This window comes from Dipteris shenzhenensis, chromosome 5 (assembly GCF_047967505.1).
Source record: "Dipteris shenzhenensis isolate YYH24624 ecotype China chromosome 5, Dip_SZ_1.0, whole genome shotgun sequence".
Classification (NCBI taxonomy): Eukaryota; Viridiplantae; Streptophyta; class Polypodiopsida; order Gleicheniales; family Dipteridaceae; genus Dipteris; species Dipteris shenzhenensis.
In genome coordinates, this window is record NC_141600.1 from 38,946,671 (window position 1) to 38,971,487 (window position 24,817).

At 42.3% G+C, this 24,817-nt stretch overlaps 1 protein-coding gene across 1 annotated transcript; it reads left to right on the top strand.

The window, feature by feature from the left end:
- The first annotated feature begins 4,208 nt into the window (after window positions 1-4,208).
- On the top strand, window positions 4,209-10,084 carry FMO1 (flavin-dependent monooxygenase 1). The gene is made up of 5 exons (XM_087375000.1): window positions 4,209-5,222; window positions 6,004-6,244; window positions 8,050-8,228; window positions 8,417-8,766; window positions 9,449-10,084. The coding sequence occupies exons 1-5, from the start codon at window positions 4,746-4,748 to the stop codon at window positions 9,783-9,785; spliced, it is 1,584 nt and encodes a 527-aa protein (XP_087231126.1). The 5' UTR covers window positions 4,209-4,745; the 3' UTR covers window positions 9,786-10,084.
- The last annotated feature ends 14,733 nt before the right edge of the window (window positions 10,085-24,817 follow it).

The following is a 24,817-nucleotide window of genomic DNA, read 5'->3' on the forward strand; positions in this document are numbered from 1 at the left end:
ATTGCCTTTGCTTTGTGCTTTTCCAAGGTATTATACCTATTTCCAGATAGTCTAATGGACAATGGATGAGTCATACACAAATGAACAGCGCACACAATGCCAAATAGTCTGCACTAAATTCGAGGGGGGGAAACACTTCTTTCATTGCTCATCATCTGTGAGATATAGTACAAACAACATTGCAAAAAATGACACACCCATGCATTTTCCCTTGTTCATGCCCCAGGGGATTCACAAGAGGAAACTTATGATATCACGTGAGTGTACAATAGGGGGGTTTTCTTTAATGAGGCATAAGCTTATACATTAGGGGTGGGGGGCCTTTTATTTTTTCCCAATATTTAATTTAAGTTAGGGGGGCCATGCCATATTCAAGAGGGGGGGACATAGTATAGGCTACCTTGGGTGACTAGTCCAAACAAGTTTGGTTTTGTGTATGGTTTTAAATTGTCATAGGGAAAGTAATCTAAATTTGCTTATTGTGTGATCTAAATGCTTGAGAAAGAACGTAGATTTAAGGAAAGGGGGGACATAATAGAATTTTGGTGGTATCTTATAAGCTTAAATAGGGGTGTTTTATCATCCTACATGGATCTTAAATAGGGGGTTTTCTTAAAGTTCATGCACGCAGGTGACGTCCCCCTTTCATGAAGAGTGAATCCCCCGGGGTTCATGCACCCATTGAGGTTCTAGAATCTCCACACTCCTTCCAAATGACTTACACTAAATTCGGGGGAAAAAGTACCTCTTTTGTTGCTCATCATCTGTGAGATACCGTACAAACAACATTGCAAAAAATGACACACCCATGCATTTGTCTTCTATCCATGCACCCATTGGGCTTCTAGCATCTCCACACTTACTCATGAATAGATCTTGGAACCCACTACAAACATTGTGTAACTCTATCACAACATCGACCATCCCACATATCTGGTCAGTGACTACTAGTCCCTTAAGTACTCTCTCCCCCTTCAAGCTTGTCATATTCCCCATGCTAGATATCTTATCACTAATGTCTCCAAAACATTGGTGACAATCCTTTCAAGACTTCAACATGAATTCTTATCAAGACGATTGGTAGAATTTCTTCATGACTTTTGATTATGAAGACTATTGGTAGAATTGCTTCGTGACTTTTGGTTATTGTCCTCCTTGTAGTGGTGATTTGATTGGTAGTTTGTTCCATATATGACTTGAACTTTGGGATGTGGCTCTATTTGTCCTTCTTTTGCTTTTCCCTTATTAATAACTAACGAGTAACTTCATGGGAGAAATGGTAATTGGCTTCAATTATTGGCTAAGCTACCCTCTAGTAATATAAAATTTCCTTCCTAGGGAAGTCCAAAGTGGCTTGCCATTTAGCATATGAAACCTTATAGATGAATGTTCCATGCATAGAGATATGTGAGGAGGTGTAGCCTATACACCTATTTATGTTCACATAGTCAACTGTGAGGAATCCTTTGCAAATTGAGGTCTCATAAAGCCATGTGTGCATCAAGAAAGATTCATGTCTTCGACCTCATCTTCTTTCACTCTAGCAGTCTTGCTCATATGTTCTTCAAAGGCCTTGTCTGCCTAGATCACTGCTTGGATATGTGTTTTCAAACCTCCTTCCACTGTTTCTTCATCATCAGCATTAGAGTCATCTGGACTTGTTTGGTCAACATCCGCCTTCTGGTTGGAACTACTACCAGGCTTGCTGCTCTGCACAGTCGGATCTGTATCTGAATCAATCTTCTTATGATTTGTGTATTTTTGTAAAATGCCTACCACATCCACTTCAAACAATGGTACCAATGAAGGGTTTCTCCTTAAAAAATAATCCTCTTCCACCTCTTGTAACTCTGCTACCATACTAACCCCCTCCGCCTCTATGGGTTGCATGGAGGTTGCATGTGTCTAAGAAGGTTTCTCTTCGAGGTCAAACTTATTTTATACTTTTTCTTTCCCTTCCTGATAGTAATTCTTTCAGCTCTCCAATCCTACTAAGCTTTTGCAGAATGGGAGCCAAGGCTTACCCAATAGCATAGAGTATGAACTTTCTTTTTCCTTCATTCTTAGTACCACAAAACTTATTGTAAATGTCAGTCCCCATATACTGATTTGCTAACCTCTCACTATATCCAATGGTTGGATTCTCCTCTGATCAACCATCCTGACCAATTTATTGTCACAAAAGTGCTTATACAACTCTTCTGATAGTATATTAACACCAGATCCCCCATCAATGAGTACTTTGGAATTATTTGTCTTTTGTATTCCACATCTACTGTAGGTACTTTACAATCAATAACCTCCACCATAGATGTATAGGTTTCCACATCTTCTTCATCTTCCATTCTTACTCCCACTTCAACTAGAGAAGGTTGCTCCTTATGGAAATTTTAGCACAACTATTCTTTAAAAGCAGGTACCAGGTTGAGCAATTGATCAAGTGTTATGTGGATCTTTGAGTGTAGCAATTCTCTGAAAAATTCCTCGTGACCTCCATTATTTTTTGTGTTTTGACTATTCTCCCAGGAGTGTCTGTTTCTTTTATTGGAATCCTCTCCTCTATCTTTCTTCTCTTCATTCGCTTTGTATATAGCCCTTAAGGCTGCATCCCTGACTTCTTGCTATTCCTCCCAATCCACCAAATGTTTCAAATCAAATGCCAATGGATGTTTTGCTTGTACTTGAGCCTAAGCTCCTGCTCTTGTGATTACTAACGCCTCAATATTCGGTTGAACCATGGACACATGAGCTTCCTTTGACACTCTGAACACACTCAACTTCAGGATATTAAATATCATGTTTACTATGAATCTTTGTAACTATTCTTGTAGTCTCCTTCTGGAAGGTCTCTTTGGACTCCTCCACAATTGTCTCCAAAATTACCACATTTACCCCTGCTGGTGGTTGTGGTGGAGGGTTTGCATTAATTCTAGGGGTGAAATTCACAATGGGTATGCCTCTTTCATTTCTGTGTTTACACCACAGTTGACAGTGAGCGCCTTGACGATGTCCATCCTCAAGCCCACAATAAGTGCATGCTTGACTGTTTTGTCTTTGCTGCGTATTCCAGTTCTGAGGGCCTTGACGATGTCCATCCTCAAGCCCACAATAAGTGCATGCTTGACTGTTTTGTCTTTGCTGTGTATTCCAATTTTGGTTCTATTGTCTTCTAGGTGCTCCATTGTTATATCTTGGGTTAGCTTGTGCTCCCACTTGATTAACCACTGATGTTTGGGCAGCTTGTGCTGCTGGCTGCCGATGAGGAGGTAACCTCCCGCTATAACTTGGATTATACCAACACTTTTCTTTATCATGATTATCTTTTCCACAGTACTCACATGGTACCTTTTCTTTCTTTGATTCTACTCCCATACTCTTCAGTTTCTCCTTAATTATCTTCTCAAGTTTAAAGTCTCCTTTAGGATTCCTTTTCTCTTTTTTCTTGGTTTTGGTTTTACCCTTTGTTTTAGACTTCTTGTCTTTTCCTTTTTTCTTCCTCTTCTTTCCTTCTCCTTCCTCATCCGAATCTTCGTCGGAATTGTCATCTTCTGAACTATCACTATCTGAGTTACAGTCTTCCTCTTCTTCTAATTCAGAATCAGAGTCATTGTGATTTTTCTTCTTTACCTTCTTTTCTTTGTTCTTTGATGCTCCAGATCTAACGCATAGGACTCTAGAACGCGTTTGCTTTTTAAGGACTTATGGGTCGCGACTAGAGCAGTAGGTGCGGACGGGTTACTCAACTTACCAACCGTAAGTAGCCTAGTGATGGAGGTGGTAGTTGACTTTGAGAGTTAGCTTTGCTGTGTGAGGCACTTACACCCACCAGACATCTCATGGAAAACTCTTTCCCCCACCTTATTGATATGGTGCCACCTCAAGTGTGGACCCTCTGAACCAAATGAAACTCAGAGAGCGGAGAAGATACGAGACTGTGACGGACCGAGGTATGTGGGACTTGCCCTTGGCCCCGGGCCTCTAGCTCACCACGCTAAAACTCCATAAACCGATGGGTGCTCGATCTAGAGGTGCCGGTGGTCGGCTCAATTTAGTAATTTTTAGACGTCGTCCACCCACCTTGATTGGATTGGGTTGGTAAACGGGTGACTGCAAATTTTGTAATGCAAAATATCTGAATGCCCGCGTGGTCTGGTATCTGAGAGCTCATCCAATCCTGTAAAAGAATTGAGGGGGAGAGGGTCCCAAGACTTTGATTTTGGTGCTGCAATCGGAACGTGCAGTCTACAGATCTTTTTCTTCTCGGCCATCATCATATAAACCAGATTGGGTTTGCCAATTGCACATGGAAGAGGCTCAGTGAGACACTGAGGATTGACCATTACCTGACTGATGAGAGCCACAACACAAATCTGCTGGAGAATCACGTCTACAACACAAAAAAGAGTCCCAAGAATCTTTGATTTTGTTGGAACTTGCAGCCTTCCGATCTTCTTCTTTCCCGCAATCAGCATATAAACGAGATTGGGTTTGCCAAATGCACTTGGAAGAGGCTCAGTGAGGCACTGAGGAGTGAACTGATGAGAGCCCACAACACAAATCTGCCGGAGAATCAAGGCTAGAACACAAAACTGCTAGAGAATCATGGAACTCTCACGCAGCGGAAGCCTGGAAGCAATTGGGTTACTGTAGCTGTGAAAAATTTTACGCAGCGGAAGGTGGTGGAGAGGCTTCAGCAATTCAGCTCAGAGGCACAGAGATTTCGGGGAGCAATTGAAGAGTTAGCCATGGCGGATCGGGCGTCGCTGCCATCCTTATCGGACATCAAAGTAGGCCTTGTTGGCGCAGGCATGAGTGGCATCTGTGCATGTAAGTATCTGCTCCAACACGGCATTGAGCCCGTTGTCTTGGAAGCTCAAGATGGCGTTGGTGGTGTCTGGCGACATACCTTTGCAAGCACCAAGCTCCAGACACCCAGAGACGCGTATCAGTTTTCCGATTACGAGTGGCCGATTGGCACCCCAGATTACCCGTCTCATCAACACGTGAAGGACTATCTGGAGAGCTATGCGAGGAAGTTTCACGTCCTGGAACGAATCCGTTTCCATTGCAAAGTCGTAGAAATTCGAAGATTATCAGAGGAGGAACGCGGAGAGGACACTGAAGGACCATCAGCCATTTGTTCAAACGAGAAAAAACGTGCGGTCTGGGCGGTGCGGATCCAGAAACAAAGGGCATCTATCTGCGATACAGCCAATGAGGAGGTGCCGACGAATTCTTTTCCCTTCCAACAGTCAATTCGTTAGGCAGTGCCCAACAATTCTCCTCGAAGAATTTTAGTCATTGGCTCTGATCCTTCCAGCATACCAATTTATGTTTGTGTCTTTGTAAACCATCGTAATCGCCTGTTCTTAGCGCTCTGTGCATCTCGTCTCTTTCACACTCCATAGGCCTTCAACAGAATTTTTCCTGCTCGTCTTCATGTCTTTACCTGCCGTTGCTATTGGCCATCATCACCAAAGTAAAGGACATTAAGCATCGTTGACAGAGAATTTTGAGGCCGAGTGCTAACGTCACAGTGGCGTATCGCTTCTGAGTATTGATGTATGTAGACAACGATCCGATCCTCCATGCTTGAGTCACAGTAGTGATTGCTTACTGTCAGTCGATTTCTTGGAGTACAACATTACTATATTATTTCTTCCAAGCTCCAATTTGTCCATGCAAACAGGGTCCTTACTTTCTGTTAACAAGGTTGGCTCTATTGAACTTGCTAGAAGTCCCCTGTACGATGATTTTTCCTTTGGTGTAATATTGCTGCACATTCTGAGGTGAGTGAAAGGATCAACTTTGGAAAGAGGGTCCATACTGTGTCCACGAGGTTGGCTTTATTGAATTCTATTCGTTCCCTGCTAATGTATATATATATATATATATAGAGAGAGAGAGAGAGAGAGGTGCTGCTCAGTCAATGCATTCTGATTTAACATGAGAAACAGTCCACACATGTTTTTATCTTTGGGCTAACTAAGTCCACTTTTACAGTGGCTCTATTTTGACTTTTTGGTCTTGAGTATTGGTCGCTATGGAGACATCCCCAAACTGCCATCATTTCCACCATCTAGAGGACCCAACCTCTTCCAAGGAAAGGTGCTGCACTCCATGGAGTATGCTTTGTTGGATGATAAAACTGCATACGAACTGCTAAGCGGAAAACGCGTGATTGTTGTTGGACTAATGAAATCTGCACTTGATGTCGCGATGGAAGCTGTAAATGCCAACAAAGGTATGCCTAAACAGTTCTCCTTTACTCTTAGAATCAAGTCAATTGCAAATTTTTTTTGCAGTATTCTAAATGTACTACATGCATTGCTCTTCCAGGTCAGCCTTCATGGTAACCAAATCTTCCCCTATCTTTTAACAAGCTAGCAGCACTGCAAAATGATCAGTTTATTGTAGTTAAATGTGAGAAGTTTTAAATATACCTGCAAGTCTCTGTGGGACAATCTGCATTTTGATTATTTCTCTTGCATACTTGTTCTTGTCATGGCTTACCCTCTTTATTGCACGAGACACTGCTGAATTCTAGAACTTCCATCATTACAATATATTTGTCGTCACTTTGAGCTGTCTTGAGGTTACAACTTACAGCAACTCCAAGCATCAGTTGATATCAATGATCACATCAATTGATTATATTGATCTGTGGCCTCCTTGGAATGTCAATTGTATGTATCTGGATTGGGAACTTTGCATCTGTTCCATACGGGGCTCTGAACAGGCTGATTCATTCTGCAAGCTTGAAGGACGATGTCCGTCCCAGGTCTTGAGATGATGATGAACATATAACATATATGGCTAGCATCCATCATAGAGTCTTGTTTGTTCACTCTTGCGGTCAGGCCATTTGTTTGCGAGTAATGTGGCGCTACAAGAACTGTGGTCTGATAGATAGGGGGGACCTAAAACTTCCCTTTAAGACCATATAGGCTGTGAGACTGCCTTACTTTAGAGGGCAACCTTTTAGGGGCTCTCTATCTCCATGAAGGGCCACTTGTCTAGGCTGTCTTATTTTCGGTAGGAAGCAAGAAAGGGCAGCAAAAGATAGCTTCCCTTTCTTTTGAAATTTGAAATTCAAAATTTTTACCTTTTTTGCTAGGTCGTCCACCTTTTCTATTGTGCAGTACTTAACCCAAAACCTTGCACTCAGGTTGGTGAAACGCTAGGATAATTGAAGCCTGTTTTGTAGAGAGCGCTCAATTGAATTCCCACACATTGCCAATGCTAGGATGAGGAAATACAAAGTGTTCAGCCTTGTAAAAGGAGGCTGTTGTAAAACCCTGGTCAACAAGGCATATTTGCTGACATGTTGGAAGCGTATAATCTTGGTCCTTAGTTGTGCATATAAATATACATACCATATGAAAACTCTCCAAAACGGCTCTCCAGCCATTAATCTAGAGATATATCACTGGATTCAAACATCACTCTCTCCAAATTCAGAGTGACCCCTAGAATGAGATGCATGGTGCCTGGTTATTATCCTTCATATCTGAATACATTGTTCTGTCCAAGTTGGGCTGTATCCTCCTATGTGGAACGATACTCTCTCTCTTTCTGTCTATCTATTTTGCACCCTCTCTCGGATGACGAAATACAACTTAAAGATCCTACTGGAGATGTCCTCCTGTAATGCCAAGTCAGCGAGCATGTAAGTAATGGGCCCAACTCGGGAATATGTGTATCTACAGGAAGGTATAACTGCACTGCCCTCCAAGGGTCAACACCAAGTAATAAATCTAACAAACCTTGACTTGTTTGGGACTACTATGTGTTAGGATCTCTAACTTTATACTGTGTCTTGGGGGGCTAAACAAACCCTGCGTTTCTTTTTTCCTTTTAATTCAAGTGCTCGCATGGTTTGCTTTGCATAAAAAAAAGATTGAAATGCCACAAGTTCTTTCTCAGATGACAATTCCCATCAACCAACTGCATCATTGCTGCTAGCAAGGTCCATATGAAACATGCTTACTCTCTCAGTCAGTGCCTTGAATCTTTTTAACATGTTATTTTCAAATGTTTTGTTGCCAGGCATACATGGTAGACCCTGTACAGTAATCTTTAGAACAGCACATTGGATGCTTCCCCATCACAAGCCTTTTGGGTTACCTTTAGCATACATCTACTCGACACGGCTTTCTGAGTTGATGATTCCAAAGCCTGATCAGGGGTGGTTCCTTAGTGTCATATCGACTGTTTTGACTCCAGCAGTAGGTTCCTTTTCTCTATGCTGGAGATTGCCGATTTGTGATTATTCAGTCCAGAATCTTTTAACTTCTTATGTTTTTCAAAAACACGGATCTTGTTGCGCCTAACTGAGAACAAGTTTTCACATTGCATACCCGTAGCAAATGGAGGTTGATTCTGAAACTCTTTGCCTTCTGTTGGGTCCCTGCAGCGGTGGGCCATCTCAAAATTTGTGGAGCTATATCTTCTTCTTAGTCTGCCTCTCAGGGAGTGCGGTTTAATACCAGAACAGACATTCTTTGAGCAGTTTGCATCGTGCCAGGTGCCACTGCTACCTGATTCATTTTTCCAGCGAGTTCAAGAAGGTAAAATCAACCTCCAGAAGGCAACTGATTGGAATTTTTCACCAAAGGGAGTGACACTAGCTGATGGTACAGAGATTGAAGCTGATGTCATAATATTAGGCACTGGGTATGATGGGGACAAGAAACTCAGGTCCATTTTACCAAAGAGCTGTGGACTGCTAGCAGAGGAGCCCGGAAGTGTGATACCTCTGTACAGGTAATGCTTGCCTATGAAACTTCCATACATCATGGATGTGATTGGATTACAAAGATAGGTATTGTTTCAATATTTAGACAACAATTCGCTTTTTGTCGCAATAATGCATTGAGGTGACAGAAGATCCATACTGTAAAGGTTTTAAATGTTCAAACCAGCACTTTATATCTCATAAGAGTCCAACATGCTACTTTATGAGTGAGTTTGAGCTGTCCTCAGTTATACTTGTTGGGTGTCAAGTTTTGACTGAGTCACATAGCTTGATTGTTGTGCCCACTCTGGTTTCAAGCATAAAATCAGCAACTTCTGCAACATGCAAGGTTATCTGTCTTGAGGGTGCAGCATTTTAGCGAATTCTCCAACTTGAATAGAGCCATTTCATGAATAGGAATTTTTAAGCAGATAGGGGAGCATTTCACTAAGCCACCGTGATTATACTTTATACCTTAAATCTTTCATGTTCTCTTGTTGTAATAATGCATGGATATTTTTCCTGCTTTGTGGAAAAGCATTTATGCAGTTGTGCACATGCATACATTAGAGCAGAACTATTTATTTTGTCCGAACTTCTAGGCTTGTACACATACAGACTCTGAAATACAATTTGTTTCTTCAGATGCTTCACTTATGGGATTCTCATCGGGAGACTCTTAATGCCTTTGTAATTTTCTTGTTGTTGCAGGGGTCTAGTTCACCCTCACATCCATGATTTGGCCTTTGTGGGATATCAGGAAAACCTTTCTAACCTACATTCCTCTGAAATGGGTGCACGCTGGCTAGCTCATTTGCTTTCTGGAAAAATCTGTCTTCCAAGCATCGCAAACATGGAAAAAGATGTTCAGAAGTGGATACAGTACATGAAGAACTCCACACCATTTTATCAGAAATCTTGCATAGGTGCAGTAAGCATATGGCATTCAGATCAAGTATGCCGTGACCTGGGATGGAATCCAAGAAGGAAAAGGAACTTTATTCAGGAGTATTTCACTCCATATAGTAATATGGATTATAAAGATTAGATGCCATAGAGAACATGTGCTCAGTAAATCTGATGTATCACCCCTACTTTCTGTGTGCAAATACATGCATATTAGAATTATATCAAGATCTAGCGCACTGAAGGGAATATTTTTCCTTCGACTGCCTTATTTATGCTTTACTTTATTGCATATGTAATTGCAAGCAGATCAAAGGGTGAGAAAATGATGTACTTGCCATTACTAGCATGTGGTATTGGTGAAGCAAGGACCACCCACCAAATTTAGTTGTGGTTGAAATACTAATACTTACGGAAAGGTTCAGCAGAAAGCATTGCTTATACAATAGTCTTAAATCAATGTTCTTTAACCAAATTAGCTGGGTTATTAGATGGATGGCAAGAACCAACAAATAATAAAATGCCCCTGATTCTTCTTAAAAAGTAATATATGGAATAAACATATCCTAGACTAGAGCAAAAAGATGTCAAGAAATTACTATGGACGGCGAAGCCAACCTAGGTGGCTCTCAAGACCTTTTGTCTCTTAGGTCGCTATGTAGTCCCCCTCTTCCTTCTGCCTCACTCTGCTCGTCCCCTAAGCTCTTGGCTAGGCCACCAGCTGCGTGGGAAGGATGCTCACCCCTTCCCAAGCCAACCTTCCTCCTAATCTAGGAGGCTGCACCTGCTACAGCCCGTGTTATAACCTTATCTGAACTGCCAGGTGGTTGAGCGGCTTCTTGTCTTCACTGTTGACAACGTCCCCAGACGCCAATGCTCATTAAGAGAAGCCGCATTTTTGTTTGCCATTGGGAAAGTCCTTCCATCGAATTTCTCCATTGCAAATACGTTCTTGTTTGACTCCATGCAAATATACAAAAATGCTACTACAGATGGCAATATAGATGAGCCAAAGACAATCATTGCTATTGTTGAGAGAGAAGATGATACCAAACTAATACTATTTTGGGAAGCAGCAGACTGAACAAGTATGTAGAGGAAAGCGATGTGCTCGAGAAGGAACATGGCAACTCTCAGCTGTATATCATGGGCATATCCAAACTGGAAGCTGATATGTGTAAAAAGTAGTCTGGCAGATGCATTGTAACAATGAAGCGACATGTATGCTCAGGGTCGAATTGAGGATAAACTAGAGGAGCAAAATGACATTATAAGAGATTCAAACAGTCCCAAAATTGAGGCGACAGCTCAGAGACAGTAGTAGATGAGCTGCAGCACCATTATTCAAGGATATCTCAGTAAAAGAGAGGCATGCAGCAAGCTGCAAGGCAAAGTAGCAAAATCCACGTACGTGTGTAGAGATGTCATGAGAGCATGTATAGGTTGTACAACAGCTCAAGAACTCCAGACTTGTGTTTTGTAGCTGCATACCTCTATGTATTATGATATATTTTGTATAGAGAAACCTTTTGGGAACTTCTATTGCAATCTTGGAGTGCAATGTTTAATCTTAACAACCTTGCAAGTAGATTCTTACACTAACAATTGTAGCAAGACAGTTTGATATGAAAACATCATTTCTTTGCAATGAATTCTAATCCATTCAAATGTTTGAGATGTGGATATGTATGAAGATAACAATTGTGTCTTGCATCAACATAGCTGCATAGACCTCTTCACCTCGATCTAAGGGGACACTTTTTTTTGGGTGAGAAGAATATTTTATTGCTGTGAAATAATTACATTCATAGATACTCCAAAAGCGGAGTAACTACTACTCAACCGAAAATCTCAGTATAAGCCATATATACATCATGGTCAATCAAATGATTCTGAAAGCAATCATAAAACGATTGCCGCAGAGATCGTTTGAAAAAAACAAAAAATGGAAAAGTAGGATCACCAAAGACTCTATGATTATTGTCCATCCATAGAGTCCAAAGTGCCCAGTAGCGCACCCAAACAAAAAATAAATCAAAACCCTGTCTAGCTGGATGAAAACCAAATAACCAAAAGAACCTGCCAAAATTAACAGTAGGAAATCTCGCTTGAAGCCCCTGACGAATGAGAGTGAGGAAATCACAAGTATGTGGACAGTGCCAAAAAATGTGAGGCACAGATTCAGCAGAATGTAGACATCGGTGGCATACAGCCGAGGCAATATGTCTATGCGCGAGTAACTGCTCAGTTGAAAAAATGCCAAGTAGGACTCGCCAAAGGAAAACCTGTTACCGAAGAGGGACTTTATAATGCCAAAGGAGACGCAGCCATTTTCTCCACCACTTTGATGGGCGATCCATATGCCAAACAGAATTGGCTCTGTCAGAAACCCAAGACGGAGGTAACAACACCTTATACAGAGAAGGCACTGTGATATGTGACAACTTCAAAGGATGGGCTGAAGAAGAGGAAGAATGGAGAGTCCAATCCTCAAGCCTATCCTAAAGTTCCAAACGAGGGACCGGCAAGAAAGATTGAAGCATTTCTGAAATTTTGTGCCATAAAGGACGATAATGAGCTTCCAAACCATACTTGCTAGCAGCCGCAAAAAAAGATAAAAGAGTACCATCATCTTGAAGTACATCTGCCACAGAAGCAATACCTTTGAAAGATATAAAATAAGAACGCCTGGGTTCTTGTATAGCCAAAGGAGGGTGGAATACTTTGGACTAATAAATATTCTCAGCCCTCAAGGAATTTCCCAACAAAGAATCCCTGCCATTCCATTCCAAGTGGGATAAAATATGCTTCCAATAAAGGACGATAATGAGCTTCCAAACCATACTTGCTAGCAGCCGCAAAAAAAGATAAAAGAGTGCCATCATCTTGAAGTACATCCGCCACAGAAGCAATACCTTTGAAAGATATAAAATAAGAACGCCTGGGTTCTTGTATAGCCAAAGGAGGGTGGAATACTTTGGACTAATAAATATTCTCAGCCCTCAAGGAATTTCCCAACAAAGAATCCCTACCATTCCATTCCAAGTGGGATAAAATATGCTTCCAATCAAGAAGCAAACGAGAGACAAAAGGACAGCCTCTAATCTTGCCTTGAATAGAGTCAAGTAGAAAATTCCACTGTGTAGGCTGCCAATGCCCAAAAGCAGAAGTATCAATATGCAATAAAAGAGAGCGAATCATGAAAGCCTAAGGCTGATCCCCTTGCATAAACTGCAACATCATTTTTCCCCTGTGAGCAAGTATATGCACTTGAATATTGAGTATGTTCAAACCTCCGTGCATCTTTGGAGAACAGAGACGACGATGCATAAAGAGTAATTTGAGACTTTTCTTGCCATTTTTTGAACGCCAGAAAATCTCCATGATAGCAAACATAAAGGAAGCCAGATCTGAGGAGACACACACACACACACACTCAGGCTTCTAGCTTTGTAGCATGAAATGGGAAATAGCTATAAAAGAAACTTAGATTCTTACGGGTCATGCTAGGAAACTTGCAACCACAGTTAGATGCAAAAGATATAGGCTTGGGGCTCGAATTGAGTAGTTGGAAGATGAAACCCGAAGTGTTTTGGATCTGATTCTTCTAAACATGGATTCGGCTCTTCCAGACAATGATATGGTGTTTAGAGACAAGACCCCATGCTTCTAGTCAAGACAAGATCTAGCATTTCTAGATAGGGCCCAAATCCCCGTGTTTCTACATAGGGATCCGGTGCTTCTTGCTATGCTTCTAGACATGGATCCGTTGTTTCAAGACAAGACTTTGCGCTCCTAGTTACGACCAGATCTGGCATTTCCAAACAAGACCTGGATCGCATGTTTCCAAACAAGACCAAATCTGGTATTTCCAAACATAGCCTAGATTAGGGGCTTTGCCAACCTAGTGCCAAAGAGGAGGTGTGTCCGATGGTTATGTGCCCCCCACACACCCCCTTCTGCTGATCCTCCATCCCTTTTCGCCAGCTTACTTGCGCAACGTCTTGATTTCTCTTTCATCCCCTTGCCGTCATTCATTCATCTGCCTTCTGCGACCTCAGTCACCCATCCTTCATCAATCGCCACCGTCAACAAGCATGGTGTTTGACCTATGCTCGAGCATCTCGAGGGCCCGACTTACGGATTTTGGAAATGGAAAGTCCGGATGGTTGTGGAAGAAAAGGGGCTAAAGGACCGTTGCCAACGGCGCCGAGACAGGACCTAGGCTGCAAAGAGCCGTCTCTACCGAAAAAGGGAGTAAGTCGCAGATGCCCACTATTGCAAGATTGCTACACACTCCAGAGGTCTGGGAACTTCTTCCAACACGAGAGGACTCACAGCTCTATAGCTCAACGTCGCGCCGGCCATGCCTTCGGAAAGAATGGCGCTCTGGTGCTAGACATGGCACCCGGACCTCCCCGCGTTGCTTCTAGTGCTTCAATCTTTAGCAGGCTGCTGCCCAGCCAGCATTTCCAGAAATGCAGCCCCGTGAAGGTCCATTGTCTTCTTGAACGTCTCTTTAATGCAGCTTACTCTACAGGTTGCAGGTTGTCATAGCCGATATCCCATAGCTAGTGGAGTTTTGGGCCAATGAGAAGCTTTGGGGATTGCAAGGCTAAGCCAGAATCCTAAACTTTCAGGATGCTAAGCTAGAGTTGCAATGCGAACCTAGCATTCTCACCCAGCCCTAGCCCTCCATGGGGCTGTGAAGCTTGCCTGCTAGTGGGGCTGAGACAGCCACACTAGCATGCGCGGGGAAGTCCTCTAATGGCCCTTCCCTACCCCTTAAAAGCTCGACGCTATCCCCATACGAGCCTCTAAAATCTCTGGCAATCTTTGGCCTAGTAAGTATTTTTTGCAAGCACCCTTGAACGAAAGTAAATGATTAAGGAGCGAGGGATGGGCACGTCAATTTGGGGCTTCTGCAAAAGACATTTGAACACTTGAATTGCTGCAAGCACATTCAAAAATTTGAACCTTGGAATTAAATGACTGAATGTAGGAGGTTTGGGGGGTATCCTCGGGCACCCACCCCCCACACTATTGTAGGAAGATGGTGCTTCAAATAGGGAGGACGAGTACTGAACCCGTGCTTTGCATGGGAAAAGATGCATGACCATTCTCAACAACTCCCCAACTGAAGGTGGATCTTTGATTCTTAAATTGCTAATCAATTCACCTTGCATACTCGGATTGGATTTTAAAATTTTGGCTAAGTCTTAACCCATGGCTCTGAGACCTTCCATCTCCTTTCATTCCATTAACCTTCCATCTCCTCCTTCCTCCCGAAGGTGACCTTCCATCTCCTCCATTCCATTGACCTATCTCCTCCTTGCCCGTAAAGCTGCCTCTTGTCTTTTCACGTCCTCCCCAAAGCCTGCCTCTTGTCTTTCCACCTCCTCCCCCTTCCAAGCCTCCATCCAAGAGCAGCTTCTTTGTGACACGTGGCAGGCTCTTCTCCTCCAAGCTGCCATGTGTCCTCTCTCTTTTTTTTAGGTGTCCATGGTGGTTAATAGGTTAAAGATGCATCCATGGCTCTATGGGGAGGCCCTCCATTATGGTGAAAACATCTTGAGAAGCTAGTCTATGGTATCTATCGGGGGGACGAAATCAACGTCAAATCCATCCCCACCTGACTTCTCCAAGCAGAGCCTTGCCCCTCCATGGAACATGCTCTCCTAGGAGGGCTTACTCTTGTTCTTGCCAAATGAGGGCATCTCGCCCAAGTCTCCATGGAGAGGCCCCCCCAAAGGCACTTGTGGCTCAGCTTCGAGGAGAAGCTCGTCCATCTGCAACCAACTTTGTGCTTGCATCTCAAGATGCTCAAGAAGAGGTCTCTCTTCTTCTTCTCTTCAGTGTATATATAGTCTCATCCAGGCCAACATCCACTCTTGGTTGAGTAGACTTGGTGGTTATGGGAATGACTTTTGTTGTTAGTTGTGTTGAGTTTCATTTCCAAGATCGATGTCTGATGATCCCATGAGGGTCTTGCCTTGTGGCCTAACGTTAAAAAAATTCTTCTTCTCTTCTCCTTTTCTCATCCAACACCACTAGTATCTAAACTCTAGGCGCCACCTGCCACATGTACTTCAATGTATGAGCGCTTTATAAGGGAATAGTTCTCTCTTCAGAGGTGCAATGCCAACCTCTTGTACACATGATGAATAAAGGTGGTATTTGACATGAAGGTCTCTCTTTTCTGTTGAGAGTTGTGGTGCCATGAGCACTTATAGAGAAAAGGTATGAGTAAAGGGAAAGCTGCCACATGGCATGGAGGAGATATCCCACATGTGAGCAAGCATATGAATGTAAGTACCCTCACCTATAAAAGGGAGGTTCATTTGATGTAATATCAACCAAGCACTTTGCACTATCTCAAGATTCTCTTTATGAGTCCAAGCTAATCTATCTTGGCACCTAATTGACTTGAGGTACATGTCATGAGCACTCTCTTCATCATGTCTCCACATAGGTTCCATCCACCTTAGAGTGCTCCATAGATCCTGAGGTACACATGTTTTGTCATGGTATCAAAGTATAGGTTTAGCTCTCCTAGTTTAGCTCATTAGTAGTTCACTAGGATTGCTCCCATTCCTAGATTAGTTGTAGGCATGTCTTAGGAGCCCATGTTTTTCTCCTAGGTTAGTTTTAGTTTTAGATTAAGAACAAATTTCCGTCCCTTGAGAGAGAAATTTTCCGTCCATCCATTTCATGAGAGATTCATGAGAGTTCTCATCATTCCGTTCTTGTGAGAAAGAGATGTTAGAGTCCATTTTATCCTTAAGGGGAGAGAGAGAGAGAGAGAGAGACAAGTTTATCCTATCATAGCAGCAACAAGCTCTCGGCCATGCAAGCTCCTATCTACAACTAGCACCGTCTTTATCCTTCTATCATACTTCCCATCTACCTCCATTTTCTTTGCCATGTCTTCCGCATAGCATGATAGGTAGCAATAAGCACAAACTTTCTTCATGTTATGGATTATTCAACTATGAATATAATCTCCTTACTCACAAAACACTCACTAAAATTCTTAAGGACAATCAAGATATCATGTCACATATAGGCCATATGGATTTGCCACTCTCAAAATCAAATTTTACTTTTTAAAAGTTCTCAAAATATGAAAAAGAGAACAATACTTGAGAGGTCTCAAAATATCAAAAAAGAAACATAGAAAAATTCAATATCCAAGTAACCAATGTCTGACTATGAGTCGTCATATGGATCGTGCATATGATTGTGGTAGGCATCAAGGCATACTCAAACTCATCCTCCTCTATAGTACCTACATCCAATCTAGATCTCTTTGCACATGATGCCTACACAAAGGGCTCCACAATGGAATGCACAATACTACTATCACTATCAAAAGAAAAGAAAGAACAACTAGACTTAGCCTAGCATGCTCACATAAGTGATGTTGTCCACATCCCATCTCCCTTGCAAAGGCCACTTGTAGGACACAACAAGCTCAAAATACCACCAACAAAACTAGTGGACCTCTCCATTAATCCTCTAGCATGCATAGTCCTACCATCTTCTCTACATCTGGAAGATATTGAGTCCATAAGTCACTCCTTTGCTTAATGTGAAGTATGTCAAATAATATCTGAATCTCTTGGAAGAACATAATTGCAGGATGGCCCATATGTCTAGCAAATACTACCATGAAGGAAAGAATTTGCAAACAAACAATGAAATTTAAATATAGCTAAACTTTTCTTACCTATTGTGACATCAAATCCTCTCCATTCGCCACGACATGTCCATTAGGCACTATGTCCCTCACGACTACATGCCATGCAACCTCCAAGCCCTGAACATGAATGTATTTCTCCAACCATGTAATGCAAGGTCCTTTAAACAAAGATTGTACCACCATGTTAGAAAGACCAAACTCAAGCAAAATATCATTCAATTGAGAGGGTATGTTTAAAGTTCTTTTACCTATAAGAGGGAAAAAGAGAACTAGCCAAACATCTTTGCCGAGAGTGTAGCAATTGCTACACTAATACCAAAATCTAACATGGTCCTCTATAAGCTTATTCCATGTGAGAATCCCAACATGTTCCTCGATGTCAAAACCCATAGGGAAGTCTAGCAATATAAAGTTTGCAGCCCATTTTACTTTCCTACCCATCCTAGTATAATCCATGCCCTTACTATCAACCCCAAGAAAGAACTCATTTATCTTTGTGTAGTCATCATAATTCTTCTTGGCAATAGCCAAATCTAATTCCATGGTAATGTAACCACCTGTTGCTAAATTAAACATAGACATGTCTCCATGGCCATCCAAAGGTGATGGGGGCGGATATGCAAATGTGATAAATTCTTTCACCATTTTCTTCTTTCTTGCAATTAATCTAAATGCTTTAGTAATAAACAATAACATTAGCTTGATACTTTTTCAAGAAAACAAAGCTGAGATTTCTACTTGGAAGAGAAACCTTAACGATTGGTTTCTCATCCCTAGTCTTACAATGTGGAGTCTCTGCATCCTCGACTTATGCAAAACAGAGATTCCAATACTTTAGAATTGTCCATACATTTTTTCTTCCAACTAGGCTACAAAATAACTGATGGCATACATTTCTCTTTAGTTTTTTTTTTTGTTTGCCTAGAGGATATTCTCTTTGGAGTAACTTCTTTACCAGTCTTCTTACTTGTTGAGTGCTCAACAAACATGTCTCTCTCGGTGTAAGTACTTGCCCAGCTAGAAATTCAATCAACCATGAATAGTTACTAAGCTCCCATTGGGACAATAAAGGCATCGAGCTCAGATACATGCAAGTGCTGGGGTTCCCTATCTCAAGCTATCCTTTGCATTGAGTAGGCATCTCAGTCAACTTATTCTCCTTCACAAGGTGCTTCAAGTACCTTCAATGTGGAGAAAGATTGTTACTTACCAAATGGGCAATATCTAGTTCTCTCTCAAAGAAAAGACTTATAGATCATGTATAACTACTTGAACACTGACTCTTGGCACATCTATAGCCTTCTTGGTGCATGTCCATCCCTCTAGCTTGATGTCATGCATGTACTGCTAGAGTGTATAATCTGGAGGCAATACAAGTAGATGGGTCATGGCACTAAGGGCACACAAATATGCCATGATAGACTGTGTCTCTATCTTCTCAAGGAAGATCTCCCTGGAAAGCCACCTAAAAATGATGCACAAACCAACAGTCACCATATTTCATTACACAACAAGACAAGAAATTAATCATAAAGAAACACCTTACCCTTTAAATTATTTGTCTCATAAGGTCATGAAATACATATCCCTCATCTGCTTGTTTGCTTCAAGAAGAGATAGTACTCCTTGAATTGGCTTCAGCCCATCAATGGATTGAATGCAAGAGCCATAGAGGATGATATAGCAAACTCAATGGATAGAGACCAACCATGTGGCAGACATGCTTGAGATGGGTGACCATGGGACATGCAATGTGATTGCTTGATAGCAATTGTTGTCCATGAGATCAACTCTCATGTAGACATGATAGGGAGCGCCTTGCACTTTGAAAGTGCCATACTTCACGAAGACTTTACCCTCAAATGTCAAGCGGTAACAAAGATACTCTAATGTCTCATCAATGTGCAAGGCTAGAAGTGCATTAGTGTTTGCAACCCCAAATTTTGTTGGTACTAGTGCTCGGGAAGGTAGAGGTACATTCACCTTGATCCATCTCCTCGATCCATGCACTTGTCTCGCGATTTGATCCTTGAAGACAAGATTTCCTACATTTGTGTGCCAGCTGCACCCTGGCCTTGAAAATGTGTCCACCTTGGTTCTCACCATGGCGGCCTTCCCATGATTTTCCCAAGGTCTTAGACTGGTGTTCAAAGCCTCCCACATCCAACACAGTTCGATGCCCCGAATTAAGCTCTGATAGCAAGTGTAAGGTGCCAGTCCCCTGGCCCTTAGGCGATTCCTGAGCTAGCTTGCATCCGTCCCACATTTGTGTTGAAACCCCTCATGAGCCGCCCTCCTACGTGCGGATATCACATATTGCAGCCGTCTCCTCAAGGTGATCCCCACGACAAGGTCACCAAGCTCCCACTCATGCGAACCGTGAAGCTCGAAGTAGTTACAGTCTCTAATGGTTGTGCCAGGAGTGTCTACATTCGTCATCCGACTTCCAAACTATTGAGATCCAAGCCAGCCATGAGGAATTCCAAAACTAGCTCATATTTGTACACATCTTCAGCCCTTAACCTCTCATCCATACTCTCTGTAAGTCTCCAACATCTGGAGTCGGCCTATCCATGAGTCTGTGCTCTCGAGACCCCTTTGGCTTTCTTCCCAAAACTGCTTTGACTAGTAGCCTTTCAACCCAAGCTGATGTGTTAGGATAGAAGACCTTCCGTGCTCTTCACAACGGCGTAGGTCTCGCCTCCATCTGAGTTCGGGCGACCAAGATACATCCTGTTTCTAAGAGCTGCCTGTGACCATGCTAGGCACTAGTCCAAACCCCCAGGGGCCACGCGGGTGCATGCTAGTCCACCTGACCTCACACTCCTCCACCTCTCGTTCCATGCTCTCTAGCCCACCCACGTTTCGGTGTGTTCACGTGCAATGGTCAAAATGACAAAACCTGTGTGCCTCAGGATCTATGGAGCACTCTAAGGTGGATGGAACCTATGTGGAGACATGATGAAGAGAGTGCTCATGACATGTACCTCAAGTCAATTAGGTTCCAAGATAGATTAGCTTGGACTCATAAAGAGAATCTTGAGATAGTGCAAAGTGCTTGGTTAATATTACATCAAATGAACCTCCCTTTTATAGGTGAGGGTACTTACATTCATATGCTTGCTCACATGTGGGATATCTCCTCGACAACATGAGCAGTATACACTTGGCAAATAACCAAGTCTATCATGCTAGAACAAAGCACATTGAGGTGCATTATCACTATGTGCGGGAGAAGGTTCTAGTGGGTTTTATTGATCTAGTTTATGTCAGCATAGAGGATCAGGTAGTTGACATATTCACGAAGGCATTGGGCACAGAGAAGCTGCGCAAGTTTAGAGACCTACTTGGTGTGCAGGAATTGGGATTGAGCTCGAGGGGGAGTGTTGAGATATCGAGCTCCACTCATGATATGCCCAGGTGACCGTTGTGCATTTATGTCACTGACTTGTTAGTTGCAGATGCGGTTGGTACACCACCCATGAATAATAGCTATCTTTATGTACTCTAGTTAGTGCCTCAGTTAGTATGCCACCTAGGTTAGCTGAGTTTGGTTTGAGACCCACATATAGGGTTCACCTATTCCTTTTGTACTTAGAGAGAGTTCTTTTGGCTTTCACAACAAAGAAGAGGAAAACTGTTTTCAGCCTCCACCTTTGTGTGCATTCCCCCATTTTGTATGTGAGAAAGCTGCAAGTGAGCTCCTTAGTTCTCTCCCACTCTCTTCACACATCTGTGTCCCTCCGCACACGTCGAGAGCGAGGATCATTCCGACTAGGACAAGACCAATCGTGAGATCTTGGAGGTTTCTATTCAAGAGATGCTGAGCTTGATCCAAGAGGAAGGCCACATGCCCAAGGAAGCTCCTTGGGCTAAGGAACAAAATAAAAAAGAGGTAAAGGATAAGAAGAAGAATAGAGATGACAATGGAGAGGGTAGCACATCATCAAAGACCAAATGATGGAGAATGTAATTACAATTTATAAAGTACTCCTCTTTGGAGAGTGTAATTATAGTTTCTAGTATATGAGAGGGAGTCCTATCTTGGATATTTTTTGTAACTGCTCTTGGATATTTGTTATGCTCTATGCATGATGAGATTATGTCAGCATCCCTCTCTTTGTTATTTGTTATTTGGAAAGAGAGGGGAGAAAAGAGAGGTAACACAAGTCGGACACTTTTTGTTGAGGCAAATCAGAAAATATTGAAATGAATGTACCTCAAATACAGGCTTCAGTTTGTTCACACTTTGGATTTATGCTTTAGACCTGTCGAAGTTTAGAATTTGTCATTTGACACTGCGTCAGATTGCCTTCTAACAAAACTGCAGGCCAAATGGGACTTGAAAACAAGTCAGACCTCAATTTGAGTTGCAAATCTTTCTATTTCAGAATCCAAAAACATATATTGAAAGCTCATACAATGTAGAATCATGTTGTCAAATAATATCTCAAAATTGAATTAAATTGGTAAGACTTCTATCGGACTACAGTAGGTCGGCGGACAGTCAAAATAGGACTGCATCATGGGCTGATTGCTCTCCAAGATGCTAATTATCTTCACTTTGCATCAATCCTTTCATATAGCATGTCAAGTATTTGCAGGTATGGCAAAAATTGTTAGGTGGCTCCATCTTTAGTAACATATGGCTTCTTTGTGGCTGAGTTGAATACATTGTTGTAGACTAATTTTGTTGACAAGATAGAAGATTGTGCACTTCAACTAGTCTGAACAGGTTTGAGAATTGAGCAGTTGTCAACTCTATTTTGCCACGAAATTCTGCAACCTTCTCAGGTGGACTGGAGAATAAAGACCAGTAGGTGAACATGAGAACCCTTGTGGGCGCGAGCATCTCCTAGCTAAACAAGAGGTCCATATCATGCTTGGTTGCGTGCTCCCATGAACAGTTATTCAGATCTGGTACAAAATAGCACCCACATAAGTTAAATTGGAAGAGTAGCATCAAAGTCTTCACTCCTCATCATGGGCAGTGGCATTTTGGAATGACTATTTACAGTAATTGTATGGGAATTCAACACTGGCCAATTCCAGAATTATTTTCCAGCCCGTTTTGGAAATCGACATCCTCTCTTGTTAGTCTCGATCGTGTATTCTACCCTCTCAAATTTTTGGAATTGGATCCTCAGATCAATTGTTTTGATGCAGCAATTAACAGTCGGCACGTCTATAACTCTAAGCTCACATTCTGTGCTTTGAACATCTTGTGCTGGATCTGCTCCTCTCTCTCTAAAAAATCACAAGCCCATGCTTCTGTGAATACGACATTCAGTGATGGGAAGGATGATGTATTCTCGATGGATTGAAGTCTATCACGAATTGGAAGGAAGCCGGATTGAAGTCTGTTACAAAATAGAATGCTTGGATCAATCAAGAGCAGAACACGGTCTAGTAGATACATTTATGCTCCCAATGTTCCTTAATCAAGAGCAGAACATGATCTAGTAGATAAATTTATGCTCCCAATGTTCCTTCAAAAACATTATCGACAGGTCATGTGTGCGAACCATACCATCGTTCAAATTTTAGCAGCAACTACAAACGGAGGAATAGAAGTCGAATTGGATTCAGAGATAGAGACACATTACAGATTTGCCGGACTGCATATGCAGGAGTGGGATGAGATTAACGATGCACCGGGTTTTCAAGACTCTCCTTTCATGGCGTTGGCTCTACGATCATCACTCTTGTTTTGTCTGTTGTTGCCTTCAGATGTTTCTTTGGATTTTGTTCTGAACAAATCCGGCTTCGCTTCTACACGCACCCTCTTCATTGCATGTAGGCTCATGATCGTAGGTCGAGATGCAAACTTTCTGGAGTGGGCATACTATTGAGACATTATGCCATTTCTCATCACCATCTGGATCCACCACTGGTTCATCTTCTTTCAACAATTAAAACATCAATTTGCTTACTTCCGACTACCAACATCGATCTTTCGCTCAGATCCTGAAGTAATTGGGTATTGCATGGAGATCTTGCTGGTGTAGTTACCAAGCAACACGGCATCCATCGAATAGGGAACAACAATCCTTCTGAGTCAAGCAAATCACCTACACCAAATCGTTGTCCCAGAGAACCGTGCTGCTCATCCTAGGTTGCAAAGGTGGGAAACAGTAGCGCGACCTTCGGGCTACTCAATTTTGGCAGTGATCTGCACCATCCTTCTTCATCAATGCCTTGATCTGAAGCACTTTACGGAGCAGATGAAGCTCTGAGGTTGAGACATATGAGCCACCTCTGAGTCCTTGGAACTCCGTGTCCTTCTGGTCAATTAATCTCTTCTCCACCTGCATTGTCTCTCTATTTTGGAAAGCGTATTGTGACAGGCAAGAAAACTTAAAGCGATCTCACTTAGTAATTTCAGATGAACAAGACCTTCCTGTTGATTCCCCCAGCATCAAACAGAAAAAGTCATGTAGGATCCAGCCATGAATTTACCTCTAAATTCTTAATCAAGCATCTTCCAGGAGTGCGCATCCCAGACTGCTCTTTGGCACGATCTCGATCTGCCCATTCTTCATGCAATTTGTGCAAATAATCCTCCCTCACCTTCTCCAATTTAGGACGTCCTCCCTTCCATGGAAAACCATTGTACATGCTAAGGAATCATCGAAGATCCTGGGACGAAGCTGCTTTTTGCAAAGTTACGACTCTTGGAGCGCACCATGTTCACAGAGGAAACTCGATCAAGAGCTAAAAAGATGCTTTTTAAGTCACTAGTGTTGAGCTCTATTTTTGAGGCACCCATGAGAAATCTTCTTGTGTACTCGCCTATCCAGAAACAGAAAATTCTATCTAGCTGAACGACAAGGCTGCATGGCTGAGCACGATCACAAACTGAAAATGAAAAACTCAATAGTCCTCTTCAAAGGTGGTTCTTCTGCAAAACAAGTAGCTCCTTCAAGAACAAGTCACCATAAAACATCTCGTCCACAATCACAACCAGCTACTCCCTTCAAAGTGTTTGTCGACAGAGAAGGTTAATTTCTTGATTGCTTTTCTCCATGAATTCATTGTCCCTGCACCCTCGTGACGAATATTTGCAGAAACCGTCTCAAGGTACTAACCAACTGCTGGATAAATGTGTTCACGGTACATTCAGCCGTCAACAATCAAGAACTTGATCTTTCCAACCATCAACGGGTAGCAAGTAAAAGGATACACAATGGATCATAGTCGGAAAGACAAGTAGTAATCAAAATATAGTTTCTCATGGAAGAACACCCTTGAAAATTACAGCAAAGCTACCTCGTGTCCATTCAGGAAAATGGAGAATGGTTTCCAAGATCTGCCTAGCACTTGGCAAGAAGGCATATGCAGGATGAATGCTATCAAACAGTAGTCCGACTCTCTTCATTCAACATACAACTTCTAAGAAGGTGCAAAAGGGAAGTTATAACTAACTTCCCGATCCTTGGACCTGCCACCACCTCTCATTTATGACTCTTGAC